General features: G+C 37.5%; 1 protein-coding gene across 2 annotated transcripts in view; it reads left to right on the top strand.

Moving 5' to 3' along the window:
- Window positions 1–12113: 12113 nt before the first annotated feature.
- Window positions 12114–22058, top strand: part of LOC132140575 (colorectal mutant cancer protein-like) — a 67264-nt gene continuing 57319 nt past the window's right edge. The window contains exon 1 of one of the 2 annotated variants that reach the window (XM_059549385.1): window positions 12114–12395. In XM_059549385.1, coding sequence (XP_059405368.1) covers window positions 12360–12395 — 36 coding nt within the window. In that variant the 5' untranslated portion in view covers window positions 12114–12359. The remainder of the gene's footprint in view (window positions 12396–22058) is intronic. The other variant, XM_059549388.1, reaches the window with a different exon arrangement.

Below are 22058 nucleotides of genomic sequence, written 5' to 3'. Positions count from 1 at the left end.
TTTATGTACATATTTTCTAAAAACATACTTGTGACTTTTCTTTTTTTTTGGGAGATGTATTTTAAAAAAAGAAATGTATTATGTATTTTTAAAGCATTAAAAAAACTTTATTCTTTCTATATTTTAAATTATTTTCCCTATGTTCCCAAATTATTTCAATTTGATAAAAAACATTCACATACATCACTTTTTAACATAATTATTTGTTACTTCTATGAACATATAAGTCATTTGAATAAATATCAGCAAGAAATATACTTTATAATGCTTCAAAATATAAAAATGAAGCATTATTAAATTATGATAACAATGTCTTCTTGTTTCCAGTCTTTTGAGTGGTGCATTATTGCTATTATTTTTAGTTTTCTTTGTATTTTTCCTGCTGGTGGCTCAGAAATGACACTCATATTTGCTTTAGGTGAGGACAGAAACCTGCTGTGTTGTGTCTGGTTGCAGGCTAACCTTCATGTAGTGCTAGTTTGACTCGTTTGGCTCTGTAGCCTCATTATTTTTTTGAGTTTGCCGCAGGTTGACGCCGGTCTCCTTCACCTTCATGTGCTTCAGACGCAGTTCTGCAGCTTCAAGCTGTTTTTCTTCAGCCCCTTGTGAACACAAATGATTACTAAACTTAGTTTTTTGGGTGAAATGATCCACCTTACATCTTCACTAGAGGGAGCTGTTGAATTCATTATGAAACACTGGCATGTTTAACATCAATATTAGACTCTTTTTACCCTTATAAACTCAACCCCATCTCAGTTTTAATGTGTAAATCCAGCACAGACTCCATCTGTGTACTCGCTCTAATGCTGCCGTGATATTGATGCACGGTGTTTTTCATTGCTTCTGACAGAGTGTTTGATGAAGACTCGTCTAACACAATGACACACACCTATAATTAAGTCTGTTACACGGAGTCTGTGCCAGGAGAGCGATATAATCTGCTTAAGAGCCTCAGCCAGAGAAACGGCAGAGAAAGCTCTGGATCTCGGCCAGCATGAGGAAAACAATGAGCAAACACCAATAAACCATCAGTGGCTGGGTGTTAAAGGGACGGTGCACCTAAAAAGATCAATGTTTCTGGTATCGTTTATCCACATTCATGTTGTTTCAAACCTATATTAATTATTTTTTTCAGTGGAACAAAAAAGCAGATGTTTTGCAAAATGTTCATACTGCTTTGATTTACACAATGAAAGTGAATGGTGACCAAGGCATGGCCAAAAGTCCAAAAAAAGACCAAAAGCATCAAAACGTACATTAACATACTTGGTATATATAACTTGCTATATTTACATTTGTATTTATTTTTACAAAGGCCTACTGTAGTTATAATTTAAAAAAAACTTATAAATTCCTTTCGATTTAAAATTAGATTTGTTTGTTTTTGGTGATATAATGAATAATGACCTTCATTATTCTTTTTTTAATGCTGCTTTTATGGTATTTTATAGCATTTTGGGGAGTTTAATATTTATTTAAAATATATTAATGTAATATTTATTCATTATACTTATTAGACAATGTGTTTCCAAATATGGTAAGGGGCGTAACAATTCCGAGGTATTCGGCCAATCACAACACACTGGATAACTGGCCTATCAGAGCACACCATGCTTTTCTGAATGATGAGCTTTATATTACATTGCATTACACCAAATACACAATATAATGTTACTTTTAGTATCATTAATCATATGACCCCTTTAACCTTTAAATATAAATCGATTATATGAATATGTATATATGTATGTACATGTATATGTATGTATGTAGATTTATATATAATGTATAGATAAGCAATATCACATTAGTAGATGTGAGATATGGCTGTATATCTGCATGGCTGTGATTTGGCCTTAGGTAATCACGAGTGTGTAATTACATAAAATAACAACGGAGTGTCTTTAAAAGCCCTCTTTTGTGCAGAACCACTTCCTTCTGCCATGGATTGAAATCTAAAGTTGACAGTTTAACAGCTGAGCCCAAGCCTCTGTTACTAATTCAGAATTGTCACTTTAGAACTAGTAATGAAGGAACTTTGAGTTGCTTCATTGAAAGCTTTTTGTATTACTATATTAAAAGCTTGCTCAAGAGAGAGAGAGACTAAGCGAGTTTGATTTCTTGCATCTGATACAGCATTCATTCTTCAGCTTGGTCTCGTATTCACAATAAACATTTGTTTGAATGTCCGCTGAGGAAAGCGTTATCTTTGTCGTAACATTAATCTGTTAAGGGTGATTTTGCTGCTCAGTGCATTTGTTTGCTGCTTCAAGATGATGTTGAAAATAAAAATTAACTTCTGTTTAAAGCATTTATAACTTTTCAATGTAAAAGTCTTTACTGCTGTCGCCATCTTATGGCGGAACAATGTAACTAAAATCACCATCACTAACACACCGTTTCTCAAAACTAAACACTTTTATTAAATACTATTATTTACATAATATTATTTATTGAATAATATTTGATAAACAAAAACATCATGCCATCATAAAAGTTGCTGGGCAATTCATTCAAAAGTACAAAGGCAGCGCTCTCATATGCAGCACTGAATTTACATAAACAGAGATTTTGCAAAAAATATCATCTCTACAACAAATAATAGATTAACCCTTGTGCGTTGTTGGGGAAGTTTTCGTCCACTAGGGGGTAACGTTGAGTCTTAATTTGGACACAACTTCCTCTGTGTTTCAGCAAATGGAATGATTTTTGGTGACAAATCTTATTGTGACACATATTTTGGCAAAATGCTCAAAAACTCAATACACTGTGGGCAAATTCACTACCCTTACCCATGTATCAGATCAATTTTTATTTTTTGCATAAATCTATTAATCAACTTCAATCCTGAGCAAAACTACCAAATGTAAAAAAAAATTTTTTAAAAAAAAATCCAAGATTATAACTCTTTAATTACCAAGTTCATAAACGATGTCACTGATTTGGAAATAAACACACAAATGACTTATTTTCAATATAAAAAGTGATTGTGGACTGGATTTCTTTTTTTTTTTTTGCCTTTTATCACAGTCTGGGCAACATTGGCTTTGATGCATTGTTAGTTTTTGTGCAGCATTAGATTTTAATTTTTTTCTCTCTTATTTATTGTTCGTGGCTGTTTTTGCCCCATTGACTTCCATTATAATGAAATTTTTTGATTGCAAACCCATGACACCATATAATCATGCATTCTTGATGGTTGGTAGTTTTCCATGTTGGGAAGAGGTAATATTTGTATTTTTTTACAGTTGATCACTTAGGTGGGACCATTAACCCTTTAGGTAGGCCTGTGCAAAAAAAGCATAGTTTCTTGCTTGTGTATGGAGTTATATGGAGTAGGGCTGGGATAAACGATTATTTTTTAAACGATTAATCTAGCGATTTTTTTTTGGATGCATCGATTAATCTAACGATTAATTTTTCAGACCGATTTGATTTTGATTATCTCCCCATTAATTGACTACTAACAATTTATACATGTTGATTTACATATCTGAATGAAAAAAACATCAATTCCTTAACATTGCAATATATGTTTATTGCTCTTAAAATTACAAAATAAAAGACTGACTAAGAATGCATTACTTTGCACTTGTATAGAGATAGCATTCAATAAAACCTTGAAACCTTGAAAACACATAGCTTACTGAAACAAGCTTACTGAACACATAGGGCCAAGCTTACTGAAAAAAGAAGTTCTTTCAGATGAAAATAACAACAACTTGATGTCTAGTATTCAGTAAAAAAGGTCACCCAAAATACTTGTTTAGAGCAATTGAAAGAATACAGTATGTAAATGTAAACTTGAGGGCTTTAAGCTAATACAGAGAGTGCTTTTACAAAAAAAAAAAAAATTAACAGTGGGAGCCAGCAGCCTGTCATGGAGAAAAAAAAAATCCAAATGCTCCACGTGAAACTTTGGCGTTCCGCCCTTTTTCTATCGTGTCTAATGATTTTGGTTAATATGCACAAGGGAGGGAGAGAGCAAGAAGCACTCGTGTAGTTTGAAGACTGTGAGTGTGCGAGCGCGCGTGAAACTTTGGTGTTTCGCCCTTTTTCTATCGTGTTTAATGATTTTGATTAATATGCACAAGGGAGGGAGAGAGCAAGAAGCGCTCGTGTTGTTTGAAGACTGTGAGTGCGCGCGCAGCCGGGGCTCTCTCTCGTACGCGCCCTGTCACTGTCACTCATCGATCAAATAAGGCTTTGACAGCCGCCAAAAAAAAAGATCAATGCAGAAAAACCCCTGGATTGGTTATATAACGTTGGACAGAATGTTGATCCGGCCATCGCGTATATTCAGAGCACATAAGGTAAACGTTTTGCAAACGTTTTTTTAGAGAAATAAAAACAGGTCGACGAATCGATGCGCATATTTTGCTTCGACGTATTTTTTGCGTCGACGTCATCGATGACCTCGACGCGTTGTCCCAGCCCTAATATGGAGTATAACAGCAAATTATAGTGTTTGTGTGTGTTAGGGCTGGGCGATATATCTAACGATATGATCATGCGCATCTAATCTGAAAAGCTACGCAATATATCACGTTCATTATCGAAGGCGATTCATCTGATATAATAAACGCGATATTGCGTAGCTTGTCAGCGATCTACGGCTCTGTCTATTAAATGCTGCTCCATTTAAAAGCAGGTGATGGCGATTTAGCGGTTATCACGGAAGCAGCTTTACTGATTAGATGCGCATGATCATATTGTTAGATATATCGCCCAACCCTAGTGTGTGTGTGAGAGAGTGTGAGAGAGTCCTTTATGCACTTACCTTGATGTATCTGAAAAAATCTAAATAAGCACCTCAGCTCTCAGAACTACATGAAGTAAACAATAAAAAAAAATAAGTGCGTTTATGCACTTGCTGCCTTTTGAGGGTGAAAAGTACAGACCAAACAAAAACAAGTGGATTTAAACACTTGCATGCCATCCTGCTGGTCATTTGATGGTGAGAAGAGCAGCAAGCAACATGAGATAGGGCTTGACTTGTACCAAAGTTTTAGAAATGATTGTGCAGCTTGACCCCTATATATATGACATGGGTATGACACAGGTATTACAAGGAGAGGGTGACTTATGAGGACATAACCCATGTCCCCATTTTTCAAAACACTTATAAATCATACAGAATGAGTTTTTTTGAGAAAGTAAAAATGCACAAAGTTTCATGTGAGGGTTAGGGTTAGGTGTAGGGTTGGTGTAGGGCCATAGCATATACAGTTTGTACAGTATAAAAACCATTACGCCTATGGGATGAACCCACTTTTCACAAAAATAAACGTGTGTGTGAGGGAAAGAGAGACCTTTATGCACTTACCTTGATGTATCTGAAAAAAATCCAAATATGCACCTCAGCTCTCAGAACTGCATGGAGTAAAAAGACAAAGTAAGTGTATTTATGCACCTGCTGCCTTTTGATGGTGAGAAGTACAGATGGCCTTTGTGTGAAATGCTTGTCTTTTCTTGATGGTAAAGCCAGTTTAAAACCTTAAAATCCTTCAATGATACACTTTTTGATTTTTCAGTGAAATAATCTACTTTGCATCAGATTTATGAATATAATTTATTATGAACCAAAATGCAAAAACAACTTCAAATAAACTGCAGCACGCTGGAGGGGTCAAGCTGCACAATCATTTCTAAAACTTTGGTACAAGTCAAGCCCTTTCTCGTGTTGCTTGCTGCTCTTCTCGCCATCAAATGACCAGCAGGATGGCATACAAGTGTTTAAATCCACGCAGCTTGTTTTTGTTTAGTCTGTATTTGTCACCACCATTAAAAGGCAGCAGGTGCATAAATACACTTACTTTGTTTTTGTTTACTCCATGTAGTTCTGAGATCTGAGGTGAACATTTTGATTTTTTTCAAATACATCAAGGTAATTTTGCAAAGGTCTCTCTCTCACACACTCTCTCTCTCTCTCTCTCTCTCTCTCTCTCTCTCTCATACACACACACACACAATATAATATGATGTTATACTCCATATACAAGCCAGAAACTAAGCTTTTGTTTTTTTTTGCACAGGCCTATCTAAAGGGTTAATGGTCCCACCTAGTGATCAACCATAAAAATTACAAATTTTACCTCTTCCCAAAAGGGAAAACCACCAACCATCAAGAATGCATGATTTTATGGTATCATGGCTTTGCAATCAAAAAATGTCGTTATAATGGAAGGCAATGGGGCAAAAACAGCCACGAACAATAAATGAGGGAGAAAAAATTTAAATCTAATGCTGCACAAAAACTAACAATGCATCAAAGCCAATGTTATTACTAATCTTTGACATGCCCAAGACTGTGATAAAAGGTAAAAAAAAAAAAAAAAAATCCTGCCACAATTACGCTTTATATTGAAAATAAGTCATTTTGTTTGGTATTTAGTTTTTTAAACATTTGGTAGTTTTGATCAGGACTGAGGTTGATTAATAGATTTATGCAAAAAATGTAAAAAAAAAAAATATATTTATCTGATACAGTTTAACAGCAGTTTAATTTATTGGATGTTTTCATCCTGAACATAACGAAAGGGTAGTGAATTTGAACAATGCACAAGGGTTAATGAGACCAAAGACAACCATTAGAATTACCCATAATGAATTATATCTCATGTGTAACGAATACAGAGACATCAGAGCCAGCAGTAAATTCCAGAAAATCTGGCCGAGGTGAGGCACTGTCTCTGCGGGTTCATGAGCACAGAATTGCCACAGACCATTTCTGTCTGAAAACATCTACACACATTTTCAAATAGACGTTATCTTTATTAACAAACTGCATATTCAAACTATGAACAAGTACATTCTCACCTAAAAACCTCTTAAAACTACATTCTGTGACACAAAAACAATAGTATTTATAATTTGTATATACTCTTATCAGCCAATCAGATTTTAGGACCAGAAAGAACAGTTCTATGTACACACTCACACATATACACACTTCGGTTTCGGTTTCGCCAGGTTCCGTGGAGGGAGAGACAGAAGGATGGTGAGGTTTGAGGAGAGACACATGGAAGGTGGGGTGAATCCGGTACTCAGGGGGTAATTGGAGTTTGTAAGTGACCGGATTGATCTGCTGGAGGATGGTGAATGGGCCAATGAACCTGGGACTTAGCTTGCGGCAGGGCAGGCGCAGGCGGATGTCCCGGTTGGACAGCCAGACCTTCTGACCGGGTTGGTACGTTGGGGCCTCAGGCGAAGGTCGGCTGTCGTTCTGCGTCTGCGTAATGCCCGCTGGAGTTGGTGGTGTGCCGCATTCCAGACCCTCTCGCTCTCCCAGAACCAGTAGTCGATGGCAGGGACATCCGAGGATTCACCTGACCAGGGGAAGAGTAGAGGTTGGTAGCCGAGTACGCACTGGAATGGAGTGAGTCCGGTGGTAGGTTGACGAAGGGAGTTTTGTGTGTACTCGGCCCACCCAAGGAACTGGTTCCAGGAGTTCTGGTGGCCGTGACAGAAGGTACCGAGGAAGCGTCCAATCTCCTGGACCTTCCTCTCTGTCTGCCCGTTCGACTGGGGATGGTATCCGGAGGACAGGCTGATGGCCACACCTAGGAGTTAGTGGAAAGCCTTCCATACCCAGGAGATGAACTGGGGTCCGAGACAATATCCTCTGGGATGCCGAAGTACCTGAAGACATGGTTAAATAACAGCTCGGCCGTTTCCATTGCCGTGGGCAGACCCTTCAGGGGGAGAAGATGACCGGATTTAGAAAATCTATCCACTATGAAGATAGGAAGATCTGTGATTAAATCCACCCCTAGGTGTGACCACGGGCGATTGGGAACTGGCAGAGGATGGAGCTTGCCTGATGGAAGATGGCGAGGGCTCTTGGATATGGCACAGCTTGTGCATCCGTTCACGTACCTCCTGACATCCGAGGCCATGTTGGGCCACCAGAAGCGTTCCTTAAGCAACGAGAGGGTTTCATTGACCCCCGGGTGACCAGTGCTAATAGATGTGTGAGCGGAGTGAATGAGTGGAGTGCGCCATGTCCTGGAAATATATTGATGTCCCGGTGGGCCACCCAGCGGGGTGTTCGTAGTAGGATCGGTAGGAGGAAGGGTCTCAGTGGACCAGGTAATAGGAGAGACGATGACCTTTTCTGGAAGAATGGTTTCTGGTTCTTCGAGTTTCTCTTTGGGGGCGTGACACTGGGACTGGGCGTCAGCCTTTACGTTTTTCACCCCTGGGCGATATGAGATGGTAAAGTGAAAGCAGGTGAAAAATAACGCCCAGCGGGCTTGTCTTAGATTTAATCTTTTGGCCACTCGAAGATACTCCAGGTTTTTATGATCTGTGAGGACCAGAAAGGGGTGTTTGGCCCCCTTCAACCAATGCCTCCATTCTTCTAAGGCCAACTTGATGGCCAACAACTCCCGGTTGCCGATATCATAGTTGACCTCCGGCGGGTTGAGTTTCCGGGAGAAGGCGGCGCATGGGTGGAGGCGACTGGGATTCCCCTGCTGCTGAGAAAGGACCGCTCCCACTCCGGTGGTTGAGGCATCGACTTCCACGACGAAGGGTCGGTTTGGGGTCGGGAGTGGGGGGGTCGTAAAGGCCTCTTCGAGGGTGTGGAAGACCTCTGTGGCAGCAGGAGTCCAGGAGAGAGATTTGAGTTTGTTACGGCGTAGACTGGTGAGAGGGCTGGTGATGGTACTGAAGTTTTGGATAAACTGTCTATAGAAGTTGGCAAAGCCAAGGAACCGTTGTAACTCTTTGATGGTGGTAGGAGTGGGCCTATCTCTGACGGCATTTACCTTCCCCTCGTCCATCCGGATGCCACTGCTGCTGATGTTGTATCCAAGGAACTGCACTGAGGGCTGATGGAAAGAGCACTTTTCAGCCTTGAGATAGAGTTGAAAGGCCCTCAGGCATTGCAGGACCTCCGCAACGTGGCATTGATGTTATGCCAGGCTCCCAGAGTATATGAGGATATCATCTATGTAGACGAGGTCGAACTTGTGGAGGAATTCCCGGAGCACCTCGTGGATGAAGTCCTGGAAGACGGAGGGGGTGTTAACAAGTCCATACGGCATCATGCAGTATTCATAGTGGTTATGAAGGCTGTCTTCCACTCGTCCCCCTCAGGCGCTGCGGAGGTCCAACTTGGTGAAAACAGCGGCACCACGGAGATGTTCCAAAGCAGTTGGTACGAGGGGAAGTGGGTACCTGAACTTGACAGTGATATTGTTGAGAGCCCGATAATCAATGCATGGTCTTAAACCTCCGTCCTTTTTCTCCACAAAGAAGAAACTCGAAGCAGCAGGGGAGGTAGATGGACGAATATAACCCTGGGCCAGTGCCTCCTTGATGTATTCCTCCATGGCCTTCTCCTCCGGAATGGATAGGGGGTATATCCTTCCTTTAGGCACTGGTTCACCCGGCAGCAGATCGATGGCACAGTCCCGCGGCCGGTGTGGAGGCAGCTTGGAAGCCCGTTTGGGGCAGAAGACGTCACTGAAGGGGGCATAGCAGGTAGGTATGGCGATGGATTGGTTTTCCACTGGGCTCTCTATTGAAGTGGAACAAACTGGAAGAGGTTCAGGGGAAGGTGTGGTCGGAACTGGACAACCTGAGATGCAGCTCTTGAAACAGACGTCGCCCACTTCAGGACTTCGCCCGTCTTATAGGAGATTACGGGATTGTGCTGCTCCAACCACGGGCGTGCTAGAATTACGTCAACGGTGGATTCCTCCAGAACCAGCAGATGGATTTCCTCATTATGGAGTAGTCCGGTTTGGAGGGAAATGGGACCCACACTATGACGCACGCATCTTCTGCTTAACGGTTTGCCGGTGATAGTGTGAACATGGTTGGCTGGTATGGCTGACGGCGTTGTCGTGGTAGCGAGCTTGAGCTGACGGCAGAGGGTGCCGGAGATGAAGTTGCCGGCTGACCCAGAATCGAGGAGGGCGGAAACTGGAAGAGATATGTCAGTGGCAGTAAGTGTCACAACAGTGGTGAGTGGTTTCATTTGGTATCTTGAAGGGAGAATGGCACTCACCATGGGACGAGGAGGACGGACGGGGCATACAGCGATGGCATGCCCCGGGGCTGCACAGTATAGGCACAGATTCTGGGCCAGCCATCTTTGTCTTTCAGCCATAGAGAGACGATATGAGTCCACTAACATGGGTTCGCTGGCTGGTTCTGGGGAGCTGACGGCCTCTGGTCGGCAGAGTGGCGTAGAGGAATACGCCTGGCCCTGGTGCTCTTCCTAAGCACGACTGCATACGGGTGGCGAAGCGGATGGACAGCTGGATGAATCGTTCAAGCCCGATGGTGTCCTCGTATGCAGCGAGATGCAACCGCACTTGAGGTTCCAATCCCTGACGGTAGGTAGTCAGTAAAGCCTGTTTGTTCCATCCACTAGAGGCCGTTAGAGTCCTAAACTGAAGGGCATATTCATTGACAGACATTTTTCCATGTTTGAGATTATACAACTTCTCTCCAATGGAAGAGTCCCAAGCTGGTCTGCCAAAAACTTCTCGGAAATGGTCGATGAAGCTGGAATAAGACTGGATAACTGGGTTATTTTGAGTCCATATTGAATCTGCCCACAGTAGTGCTTTACCTTGCAGTTGAGAAATTACAAAGGCTACCTTGGATCTCTCGGTGGGGTGCAAGTGCGGTTGCATCTCCAGGACCAGCGAGCATTGTTGGAGGAAACCGCTGCACTCCTCCGCCGAACCAGAGTAGGGCGCCGGCCGGGCCATGGGACTGGCTTGAATGGAAGGTGAGGAAGTGCTGGCATCATTGACGGAAGTGCTCGCTGGTGTTGGGGATGCTGGTGTAGCCGTGAGTGTTCTTCGGAGTGCATCGACCAGATCTTGAAAGGGGTCCGTGAGGCTCATGCTTGTGCCTAGCGGTGTTGGTCCGGTCTTTCTGTTACAGATCACTCGGGAGGCTGAGGAGTAACATACAGAAGGGTTTATTAATAGACACAAGCAGAGGAGCAGGTAGTGTTGGGTAGAGTGATGAATGGATCCGTGAGAGCTGGGTGAAGACATCAGAGGAGGGAGGTGAACCACACACACACACACACACTGGGGATCTTGATCTTCGGAGAATCGCTGGAGAGAGGTAAGTAGAGGAAGAGTTAGTCCTTTGAGTTAGCATACAGGTAAGACCTTGTCGAGAACAAGACCGGACGCTGATTGAGTGCGTGTGTGTGGTATTTATGGTGCCGAGGTGATAAGGTAATGATGAGGGTCAGGTGGATGTGCTCAGTACTCAGGTGAGGGCGTGCGTTGTGAATGAGTGGAGGTGGAACCTGGCGTGTATGTAACACACACATATATATATATATAATTATTTTTACATTAATATTAGCAAAATAATATGTAAATTAATTATTATAAATTAATATTAAAATGAAAATAGTAAGATAATAGTTATTGTTTTTAAGTGTTAAATATTTGTAATTTAAAAATAGAATTTGTGGTTCAAAATAATACATTTAAATTTATGTGAATTCATTATTCATTAATATAATTAATTATTAATTATACTTTGTATATATATGTGTGTGTGTGTGTTTATATAGCAACATGTAATGCAATATTGTATTTAAAATAATTGTATAATTTAATATTATTTGAAAATTTAAAAGAAAATCTGTTATTAAAAATAATAGACTATTAATAATAATAATACATGAATTCTTATTTAGTAATTATAAATGATCAAAGACTGTATTAATCGATTCAGCTGATGTGTCAGGATGATTTATTTCTTTAGTATTTACTGTAAGTGTAGAAGTGCGTGGCTGAGATCAGTGTTCGCATGAGGGAGGAGGTCGAGAGCTTGGAGTGACTGATCATATTCCAGCCGAGATGAATCTGACGGCCTGAAACGGCCCTGAAGGAGTCTCCTCCCACACACACACACACACACACACGTGTAAAACACTCCGTCCTGTGGCCCCATGCAGCATGTGAGGCCCCGAGGAGCTCTCCTTCTCTGTCTCTCTCTCACTCTCTCTGTCTCTCTCTCTTTCTCTCGGTTTCTCTTTCTCTCTCTCTCTCTCTCTCTCTCTGTCTCTCTCTCTCTCTGTCTCTCTCTCTCTCTTTCTCTGTGTGTGTCGCTGCTGCTGGAGTGTCCGGCTGGCTCGAGGAATGTGCGGAGCGTGGATTTAGTGGTCTCTCGTGTGGATTAGCACTGGGATTGCGTTGGGAATACCGCCGGATTGTGTGGAGGATGAGCTGGCAGCGGTGTGTGTGGATTACAGAAGCAGGAGGAACCTGAGAAACAGACGTGTTTCTCGCCAGCTGCGTGCATCTGCTGTCTGCCGCTGGAAAACCGTCTCCGGAAACGCACATAGCTTCGGGAGTTTAGGGACCATGAACTCTGGAGTAGCTGTGAACGAGGGAAGCGAGGTAAGACGAGGCTCTGACTGCGGCGTGCGTCTCTCTAATGATCTGCGGTCGCCTCAAACCCACACACACAGGGAAAGACTCTTGCTCTCGTTTTCTTTCCAAGCGTGTTTCTGTGCTGTCACTTATAAAGTTGCAGGAGCTTCATCATGTGATTCTCATCCTCGCTTTCTTCAGGGTCAGATCGCATCAGATGTGCTTGTTTTAAACTTTTTTACTAACGGAATCTAGAACAGAGAGATTAGAAAAAATTTACTCTAATATAAAATCAGTAGCTTATAAAGTATTATTAGTAAAAAAAAAAAAAAAGTGAGCATAAAGTGCAAAATGTGTTCATATGAAATGAAATATGATGATGACCTTCATCATAAACATTTTGTTTGCTATATATGCCTCTCCTTGTTTTTTCAGCATCTTGTGCCATGAGCTACACATTTTTAAGAATGATCCATAAAATATAATAAAAGTATATGTCTAATTATTTATTAATATTATAATGGTAATAATATACTACATATTTATGCAGGGCTCTATGTTTTTTAATAAACATTTTTATATTCAGCTTTTTTTCTAGTTATGCTTGAGTTTTTTGACTCTTTTCTCTTTAAAGTATCTTTTAAGGATAATCATTATAATTCTTTTATTTAGAAAATCTGTATGTTGTCAAAATGGAAAATAGAAATTAGAAATTATTTTGTCAGCTATATATGCTGTTCACTGTTTGTTTAGCATCTTGTGCCATCAAAATAAATAAATTGATTGATAAAAAAAAAAAATTATTTACAGAGTTATATTTTACATAAACTCAAATCTTACAAAGGAATGTAATTACGAGTATAATTACTATAATTGTTTATAAATTATAAAACTTTTATATATAATCTTTTTATTAATATTATTATTTAAAGAAAATCTTTATGCTTGTGCCGTCTTCACAAACAACTGGAAAAATCATAAATTAATTGTTCGGAAAGTGTGTGAACACTGTATATAAATAAGGTACATTATTTTACATTAATACATTTTGCACTACTGTATGTTCACATTTTAAATATTACATTAAATGCATGACAAATGTATAATGAAATAATTGTTTATTTCATCCCTCCATTGAACTAGTGCTTGTTGAGCATCAATTCAAGATTTCTCTGAGAAAACTCCTTGTTTTGTTGTATAGTGTTGCAGTCTATAGAGCTGGATATCTCCTTCCTGACATCTTGAGTCACAGCAAAAGAAAGCGACGTATAGCTCGCTTGTAATGTCTGGCCGTGTGTTTTATGAGCTGCTGTTGCTGCTGTTTGAGTTTCAGGGATGTAATCGAATCCTGTGTTACTCGCTCGGAGCGTTTGATCCCACATGAAAGCTTCACTTAATAGAGAGCACCTTTGATTGGGACCTGCTAGCGTAACATTTTAATTGTCCAAACGTGTGTTAATGTGAAGCGTGTGGCAGCTGCTGCTTGTCAGGGAAGCCTGTTTTATGGGCTGGTGTTTACAGATGTTATCCGCTCACATTGATCACAGATTGAGTCTTACAGCGCTTCAGGAGCATCTCTGGGGATTTTACCAGCCAAATGACGCATTGTTGGTTCTGAATTATTCCTCTGTTTTATAAAAATGAACTGGAAGTGTCTTTACAGTAAAGTTCTCAAGGTCAAATCCTGTAGAGTAACTAAGTGAAACAGCAGATGTCAGTGGATTTATATTAGGCACTTGAGCGCCATTTATTTACTTTAAAATATTTTTCGTCTTATTTATTGTAAGTGCATTTAGTTATTGATGTTTTGTTGATTGCATATGAAATAATTCTGAAGTATATCCCAGTTTGTAAAAATGAACTGCAAGTTTTTTTTTTTTTATAGTTATGGTCTCAAGGTCAAATCCTGGAGAATCATTTTTTGTGTTCTAGAGAAATAAATTAAAACGGCAGATGTCCAATTATTCATATTATACACTTGAGGATAATTTATTTATTTATTAAAAGTGCATTTGTTTATTGGTTGTTGTTGATTGCTGGTTCAAAAAAATAAAAATTAAATTTTTAACAGCAGATGTCAATGGATTTATATTAAGCATTTAAGTTATTTATTTATATGTTTATTCAAATTAATTTTATTCTTTGTTTTTTATTTAATTATTTTAAGTGAATTTATCTATTTTTATTCATTTATTTTACTTTATTAAATTGTATAAAGTAACTTTTTGTACGTTTATTTGTTTTAGAATATAACATAATTTAATTTAAACTTGATTTAATTTATTTTGATTTTTATTTTATTTTAAGTTTAACTTCTTTTTTTCCACCTTTTTTATTTTTTGTTTTAAGTGTAGTTTTATTCTGTTTTTACACTGCCCAGGCTGTTCAGTGTATGCAAGTGATTTATTTACCAATTTTGTGCCATAATAAAGTCTAATAGTTGCTGTTAAACTTCATAAAATTAACCAGAAGGCTGTTATAGTTGACCAAGTATAACATTCTGTGCACGTTATGTTTGCAAAGCACCGTGAATATTACAGTTAATTTAATTACATACTGATTAAAAAAAAATTAAAGTAAGTCACTTTGAATAAAAGCATCTGTTAAATGCACGAATGTAATGTAAATGTATTTCCGATGCTGCACTTTTGCACCGTTTCCATTGAAAGTGCGTTATTGTAAATACAACAAGTTGAGACTATATTGTTAGCTCAGGTCGATTATATTACACTGGGATTTTAATAGTGTATTTAGTAAGGTTAATAATGCTTCAAAGTATTTCTTGTTATTTGTTCTTGTTAACAAAGGTAAAGTGTTACCGAGAACATTCCTTCAAGCAAGAGTCGGTCTAAGGTTGACATGGTTTTCAGGAATTCGTCTGTTCTCACGCTGGACGGCCGGGAGACGTGAGACAGAGCTGTCTTTATCGTCTTTAGGCAGACGGCCAGAAATAAAAGCACTGTTTGATAAGCAGAGGGCTGCTGTCTATTTTTATCTGCACTTGGCCTCTTCACACTGATTTAATGCAGCGTTCCTCTCGCTGGCTGTAGTACACACGAAAGGCACTTTAGACAGAGGATACTGGATCTGCTCGAGCTTTCTGACGCTGTGTGTGTGTTTTAATAAACTATGTCTACAATCACTAGAGATCAGATCAATGCTTTTCTGACCCTCTGTCTCTTTAGATAAAATGACTTCATTCTGACATGCAGTCAAAGGCTGATGTATTGGACAGAGCATTTAATTGGCTGATATTTCGGAGGATATCGACTGATAACTATTAGCTTGCCAATTTTTTTCTCAGCCAAACCCCTTAAATTATTTTCTTAAATTTGAGTTTTTAGATAAAACTCTGTTACCAGAAGGTCTGGTGTCTTTTCCTTTACTCTGTGTCTTCTTTATTATTTCCAACTAACTAATACGCTGATGAATCAGCTTTCTCTCTTTTGTCATCTTTGTTATTTCCAAAATCAGAAAGGCTGATACTTGAGATATTTTTGGGATTATTGACTGGTAACTCTGCTTATTTGGCCAATTATGTGAAGACTAAACTTCAGAATTAATTTAGTTTAAGACTGTATTTCAGATTATATTGGCTCATTGAAGTCATTACAACATTATACAGAATATCTGACCACAGAATGCCAATATATTGACCAAATCAGGCACTAGATATAGATGTAAGTAGGGATACACAAACTTTTACATACGCTGAAACTCTTCAACGTAAAATATTTGGCTCTTTACTAGAGATCGACCGATATGGGTTTTTCTCTAGCCGATGATTAGAGGTCAGGGTCAGCCGATGGCCGATATGAGCTGCCGATTTTTAGGGCCGATATCTTGAAGTTTTCCCCTTCATTTGCATGCTAAAGTGTCACACTAATAATAAGTGGATGCACAACATTTCTAAACTTATCATCATTTATTGAGCACTGATCTCTCAAATCTTATTTTTGTGCACTGCATGGTATTAAAATAAAAAAAATTATCCAAAGTTAATCAAACAAATCAATAAACTGACCAAGTATTAAATATATAAAACAGGTGTATATATATATATATATATATATATATATATATATATATATATGTCAATCGTTTACATAAAAGTTTTAGAGCATTTATCAAGCAGAATTTAAGTTTGTTGGAACATAAATGTAAACTTACATATACATTTAAATAAAATAAATACAATTTTATAAATAAAAAATAAATTAAACTGAAAAATATACAAAATAAAATATATAGGATCAAACAAAGTACTGGTCATAATACTTGCATAAAATGTTTGATGTGAAAAAGCGGTTCACTGACTGCGCAGCACAGCCACAAGCGCCACAGTTACGTTTGGGATCATTTTATTTTTAATACTAGTGTCATTTGAAAACATTAAAATACAACAACGAGCACCACGAAACCATTTAAAGAGGCGCATTCAGTGGTCTCCTTGACAAAGTAAAATGATCTCAAACGTATGGCGCGCTCTCTTCATTTTATCAAATGATCATAATCGGATCTATTCATTTTACAGTCCTGCTACTAGCATTTTATTCAGATTAAAACCCCTTTAATTCGGGTGAGAAAGCTTTTTTTTCCATGTGGCTTTTGCACATAATAATAATACCGATACCGATATATAAAAAAATGACAAATATCGGCCCGATATATTGGCCGACCTCTACTCTTTAGATCAAATTCTGACACTAGATAATTCATGCACAGTCAAAGACTGGTGTCACTTGTTGTTTTGGTCTTTTTTTATCATTTCCAACTAGGCTGATATATTGCACAGTCCATTTAATTGGCAGATATTGGGATTTTTTGCTATTAGTCTGATAACTGTGCTTCAGACTGCATGTAAGACTGTGATTATTTATAGAAATATTTAATTTTATTTCCTCACCATCATGTTGTTCCAAACCTGGATGCATTTCTAATGTTGAACATAAAAGAAGGTATTTTGCTGAGTTTCGAAGAACCAAACAATTGTTGGCACCCATTACAGTAACTTCCATTCTGTGGAAGTCAATGGGTACCGTCAACTGTTGAAGATTACCACCATTCTTCAAAATATCTTCTATTGTTTTCAACAATCTTCTATTGTTTTCAACTGTAATGACATCATGTCATTTCTTACAGGCCCGAAATGACATGATGGTGAGTAAACGATGACAATGTTTTAATTTTATGTGAACTGTCCCTTTAAGGCAAGACACTACAGACAAAACCTGAGTTTTTACACAGTATTTGACCATAGAACAATACTGATGAATCGAGTGGTATAAATATGTGTATAGTCATTGACAGAAGAGGAAAACATATAATCTGTGTCAGCATCACTCATGCTGTTGTACCACAGCAGCCCAAGAAATTCACTGTTCATCTCTCTGAAATATTAACCAGGTGTCAGATGCTTTCAGGAATCGGCTGAAAATGTTGCTGTGCTGATGTTTAAATGATGAAATGTTGATGTGTCGTCATGATTTCTGTCAGGGTCAAGCTCTGCCAAGATACTCGACAGGAGGTTTATTTTTCTTCAGAGGTTTTTCTTCAGAATATCTCGTCTGTGCTGAACTTGTAAAGGCATGACTGTGCAGTTGCTAAGGAGTTCTGGGTGGTTGTTAGGTGCTGTGGTACCCAGGTGGACAAGATACTGTTTTTAAACAGACCTTTTAACATGTTTTAATCAGCGATTAAACCATTTGCATGATGAAATATTCAGATGAGTTGGATCTGTAAATTCATTCCCTTTAAAACAGCACAGCTACAGCCTTCGATACCTTTACGTTTCATACATAAGTGTTATTTGACTATTGTTTATATAATGTTATAGTATTTATTAATAAGTTGCAGAACACTTTATTTGTTTTTATTTTACATTTTGTTATATTCTTTTTCATTTTTATTAGTGTTTCTTTTAATATTTTTAAAATATTTTTTATTTGTGTTTTAGTTTTTTTAACTTAAACGTTTTTAAAACTTATATTTTATTTCAGTTATTTTTTGTATAATAATATGTATTTTATTTCAGCTTCATTTCAGTAGCGGAAGCGATTTTTTTTAATGTCAAATGTAAATATATTAAAATATATGCAAAGTACTTTTAATTAATCTTTTATCAATTTTATCAATTTAATATTTAATTAATTCTAATTTTATCAGAGGCCAAATAAGCTAAACGGCTTTTTATAAATATGGTCAGTTTGCTGATGATAATTTATTAGTCATTAGTGTATTACTGTTTATTAGTAATTTTATTTAACTTAGATTTATTTTTATTTCCACTTGACTCATTTTAGTATTTGTGCTTTTTTTATTTCAAATAGTTGCCAAAAGAAGATTTCCATTTGTTTTTTAAGTTAGAGTTATTCATTGGATATTTATTTTATTTAGGCTTCATTTCAATAACGAAAATTATTTTTAATATTAGTTTAGGGGTGAAATATATTCAATGATTCTATTTTATTTCAATTTCTGTTTTAATAATTTTAGCAGTTAAATTTATTTTATTTTAATTTATTTCCAAGGCATCAATTATCTCTCTCTCTCTCTCTCGATTCAATTTTTTATTTTGTTGTTTGTGTTTAAGTTTCTAGGTTTTTATGTCAGCTTAAAGAAAGTGGTTTTAAGTGTTCATTTTTATTTTAATTTCCATTTTAGTCTTGGCAATTATACTTGAACTTCATTCATTCTTATCTCTTTTTTTCACAAAAAATCTTAATAGCAGATAAATGGAAATATATTCAATGCTTCAACAAAAAAAATAATTACTTTTATCACTATCTTCAGAATCCAATAAACTGAGTCACTGTGTATTTATAAATCTTTTCATTTTGCTTCTGGTTGCATTTCATTTGTTGGAATAATTGGTGCTGTTGTGGATTTTAAGAGTCGTAATTGATTTCAGAGAAAAAGCCACACACACTCATAGTCAGCACTTGATTCGCTTACTGATCCGTTTCTCCTGATTGCAGATTGAGTTTTGCTTAATAACAGTGATTCTCCGGCTTTTCTTTTCATCTGGATGCTTTGTTCTGTGTCTGTTTCTCCCTCAGCCTCAAACCTCTTCTATTTATAACATTAAATGCTGATGGTCTGAGAGCCCTGACGTGTGCGTGTGTGTGTGTGTGTGTGTGTGTGTGTGTGTGTGTGTGTGTGTGTGACACTGAAGCCTCGGAGTGAGTGTGTACAGAGATAATTCTCCTTTCACAGACCATTAAGCAGGAAAACGAATGTGTGAGCACCTTAAGTACCTTCAGTCCAAATAAACAGAGTATTTACACCTCAGCTGCGGCTCATAAAAGCTCCTCTGAAGACAAAATGCCCTTTATTCCTGCTCTGTAGAAGGAGAAAGATCAGGTTTCATAGGGGAATAGTGTTTTTGTTACCTGCCTGGAGAAAGAGCTTGTTTTGCTGTAATAGTTCGGGTAAGACATAAAAGATGTCATATTTTGGACATGATTGAGTTCAAACCTGATGTGACGAGGCATGTTTGATTATGCACACAGCAAAAAATAAATATTTACATGGAAAAAAATGCTTAGCTTTGTGTCTTAAGCTTACTAAACTCCGTTATGTCTATTATGTGTATAGTATTTGATTTATTATAAAACAGGCGTGTGCTATATGCATCTGTGATATCACAATTGCTGTTTTATCTAACTGCCACTGTATGAGATTTTGTCTTTTGTATTCATGATATAGTTTTGCAGAATTACACAACCAAGTGTGCTGTTTTTTCCTGGATATCAGCACAATGCACTATTGATTTTAAATAAATAAGAACTTAATAATGTAAGTTGTATTTTGAGTTATACAATATTGTCTGTTTTTGTTCTGTTTTGCCAATGAAACTAAATCAATCAGTTCTGAATGCATCAGATGAATAATTGATTCAAAGTAATCAATTCTTAAGTGAAATTAATGATTGAATGAATGACTCATTCATTAGGCCACCATGTATTTTAGTTCCATATTTACAGTATAATTTCTAAGTGAATCAGTTAAATGAATGACTCTGTCATTAAGTTACCACATTTTGGCAGATTTAGTTTAATGTTTAAGGTATCATTTCTAAATGAATCAGTTGTTTTAGCGAATCGGAGTCAATGTCTCATTCATTAAACCTCCACCTAGTGGTTTAGTTTCATATTTGAATTATAATTTCTAAATAAATCAGCCGTTTTAATTAATCATTGACTCATTAGGCGACCACCTATTGGCAGTTTTAGTTTCGTATTTAAAGTATAATTTCTTAACGAATCAGTTGAATGAATCACTCACTACTTTAGTCACATTTTGGTGGTATTAGTTTCACATTTAAATAATTTCTTAACGAATCAGTGAATTGAACAGTTCATTGAATCAGTGAATGACTCTATGACTCACTCATTAAGGCTCCACATATTGGTGGGTTTACTCTCATAATTAAAGTATCGTTTCTAAATGAATCTATTGAATGAATAACTCACTCATTAAGCCAACACCTATTGGTGGATTTAGTTTCATTTTTAAAGTATAATTTCTAAACAAATCAGTGGATTGAACAATTTATCGAATTACTCAATGACTCATTAAGCCACCACATATTGGCAGTTTTAGTTTCATATAATATGAGAACGTGATTCTCATTTGATTTGAGCAGTTTTGAGGCAGTGTGTGAAGCGTCTCTGCGCTGTGACTGATGTGGGTATCATTGCTGTTATTTCAGTGTTCAGTTACTCAGGCATGTGTAAGATCATCGCTCACTCATGTGATTCAGGTTTCATCTCCAGCACCTGATCTTTATGTAACACTGTTATATTTGGCAGAATGTGTCTGAATGTCTGTCTGTCTATCTATCTACAGTATCTGTCTGTCTGTCTGTCTGTCTGTTTATCTATCTACAGTATCTGTCTGTCTGTCTGTCTGTTTATCTATCTATCTATCTATCTATCTATCTATCTATCTATCTATCTATCTATCTATCTATCTATCTACAGTATCTGTCTGTCTGTCTGTCTGTCTGTCTGTCTGTCTGTCTATCTATCTATCTATCTATCTATCTACAGTATCTGTCTGTCTGTCTGTCTGTCTATCTATCTATCTATCTATCTATCTATCTATCTATCTATCTATCTACAGTATCTGTCTGTCTGTCTGTCTGTCTGTCTGTCTGTCTGTCTGTCTGTCTGTCTGTCTATCTATCTATCTATCTATCTATCTACAGTGTCTGTCTATCTATCTATCTATCTATCTATCTATCTATCTATCTACAGTGTCTGTCTGTCTGTCTGTCTATCTATCTACAGTATCTGTCTGTCTGTCTGTCTGTCTGTCTGTCTGTCTGTCTGTCTGTCTATCTATCTACAGTGTCTGTCTGTCTGTCTGTCTGTCTATATATCTACAGTGTCTGTCTGTCTGTCTGTCTATCTCTCTATCTATCTATCTATCTATCTATCTATCTATCTATCTATCTATCTATCTATCTATCTATCTATCTATCTATCTATCTATCTACAGTGTCTGTCTGTCTGTCTGTCTATCTATCTATCTACAGTATCTGTCTGTCTGTCTGTCTGTCTGTCTGTCTGTCTATCTATCTATCTATCTATCTATCTATCTACAGTATCTGTCTGTCTGTCTATCTATCTATCTATCTACAGTATCTGTCTGTCTATCTATCTATCTATCTATCTATCTACAGTG

Source organism: Carassius carassius, chromosome 5 (genome assembly GCF_963082965.1).
Source record: "Carassius carassius chromosome 5, fCarCar2.1, whole genome shotgun sequence".
In the NCBI taxonomy this organism is placed as follows: domain Eukaryota; kingdom Metazoa; phylum Chordata; class Actinopteri; order Cypriniformes; family Cyprinidae; genus Carassius; species Carassius carassius.
This window is presented reverse-complemented; position numbering and strand designations above follow the sequence as displayed.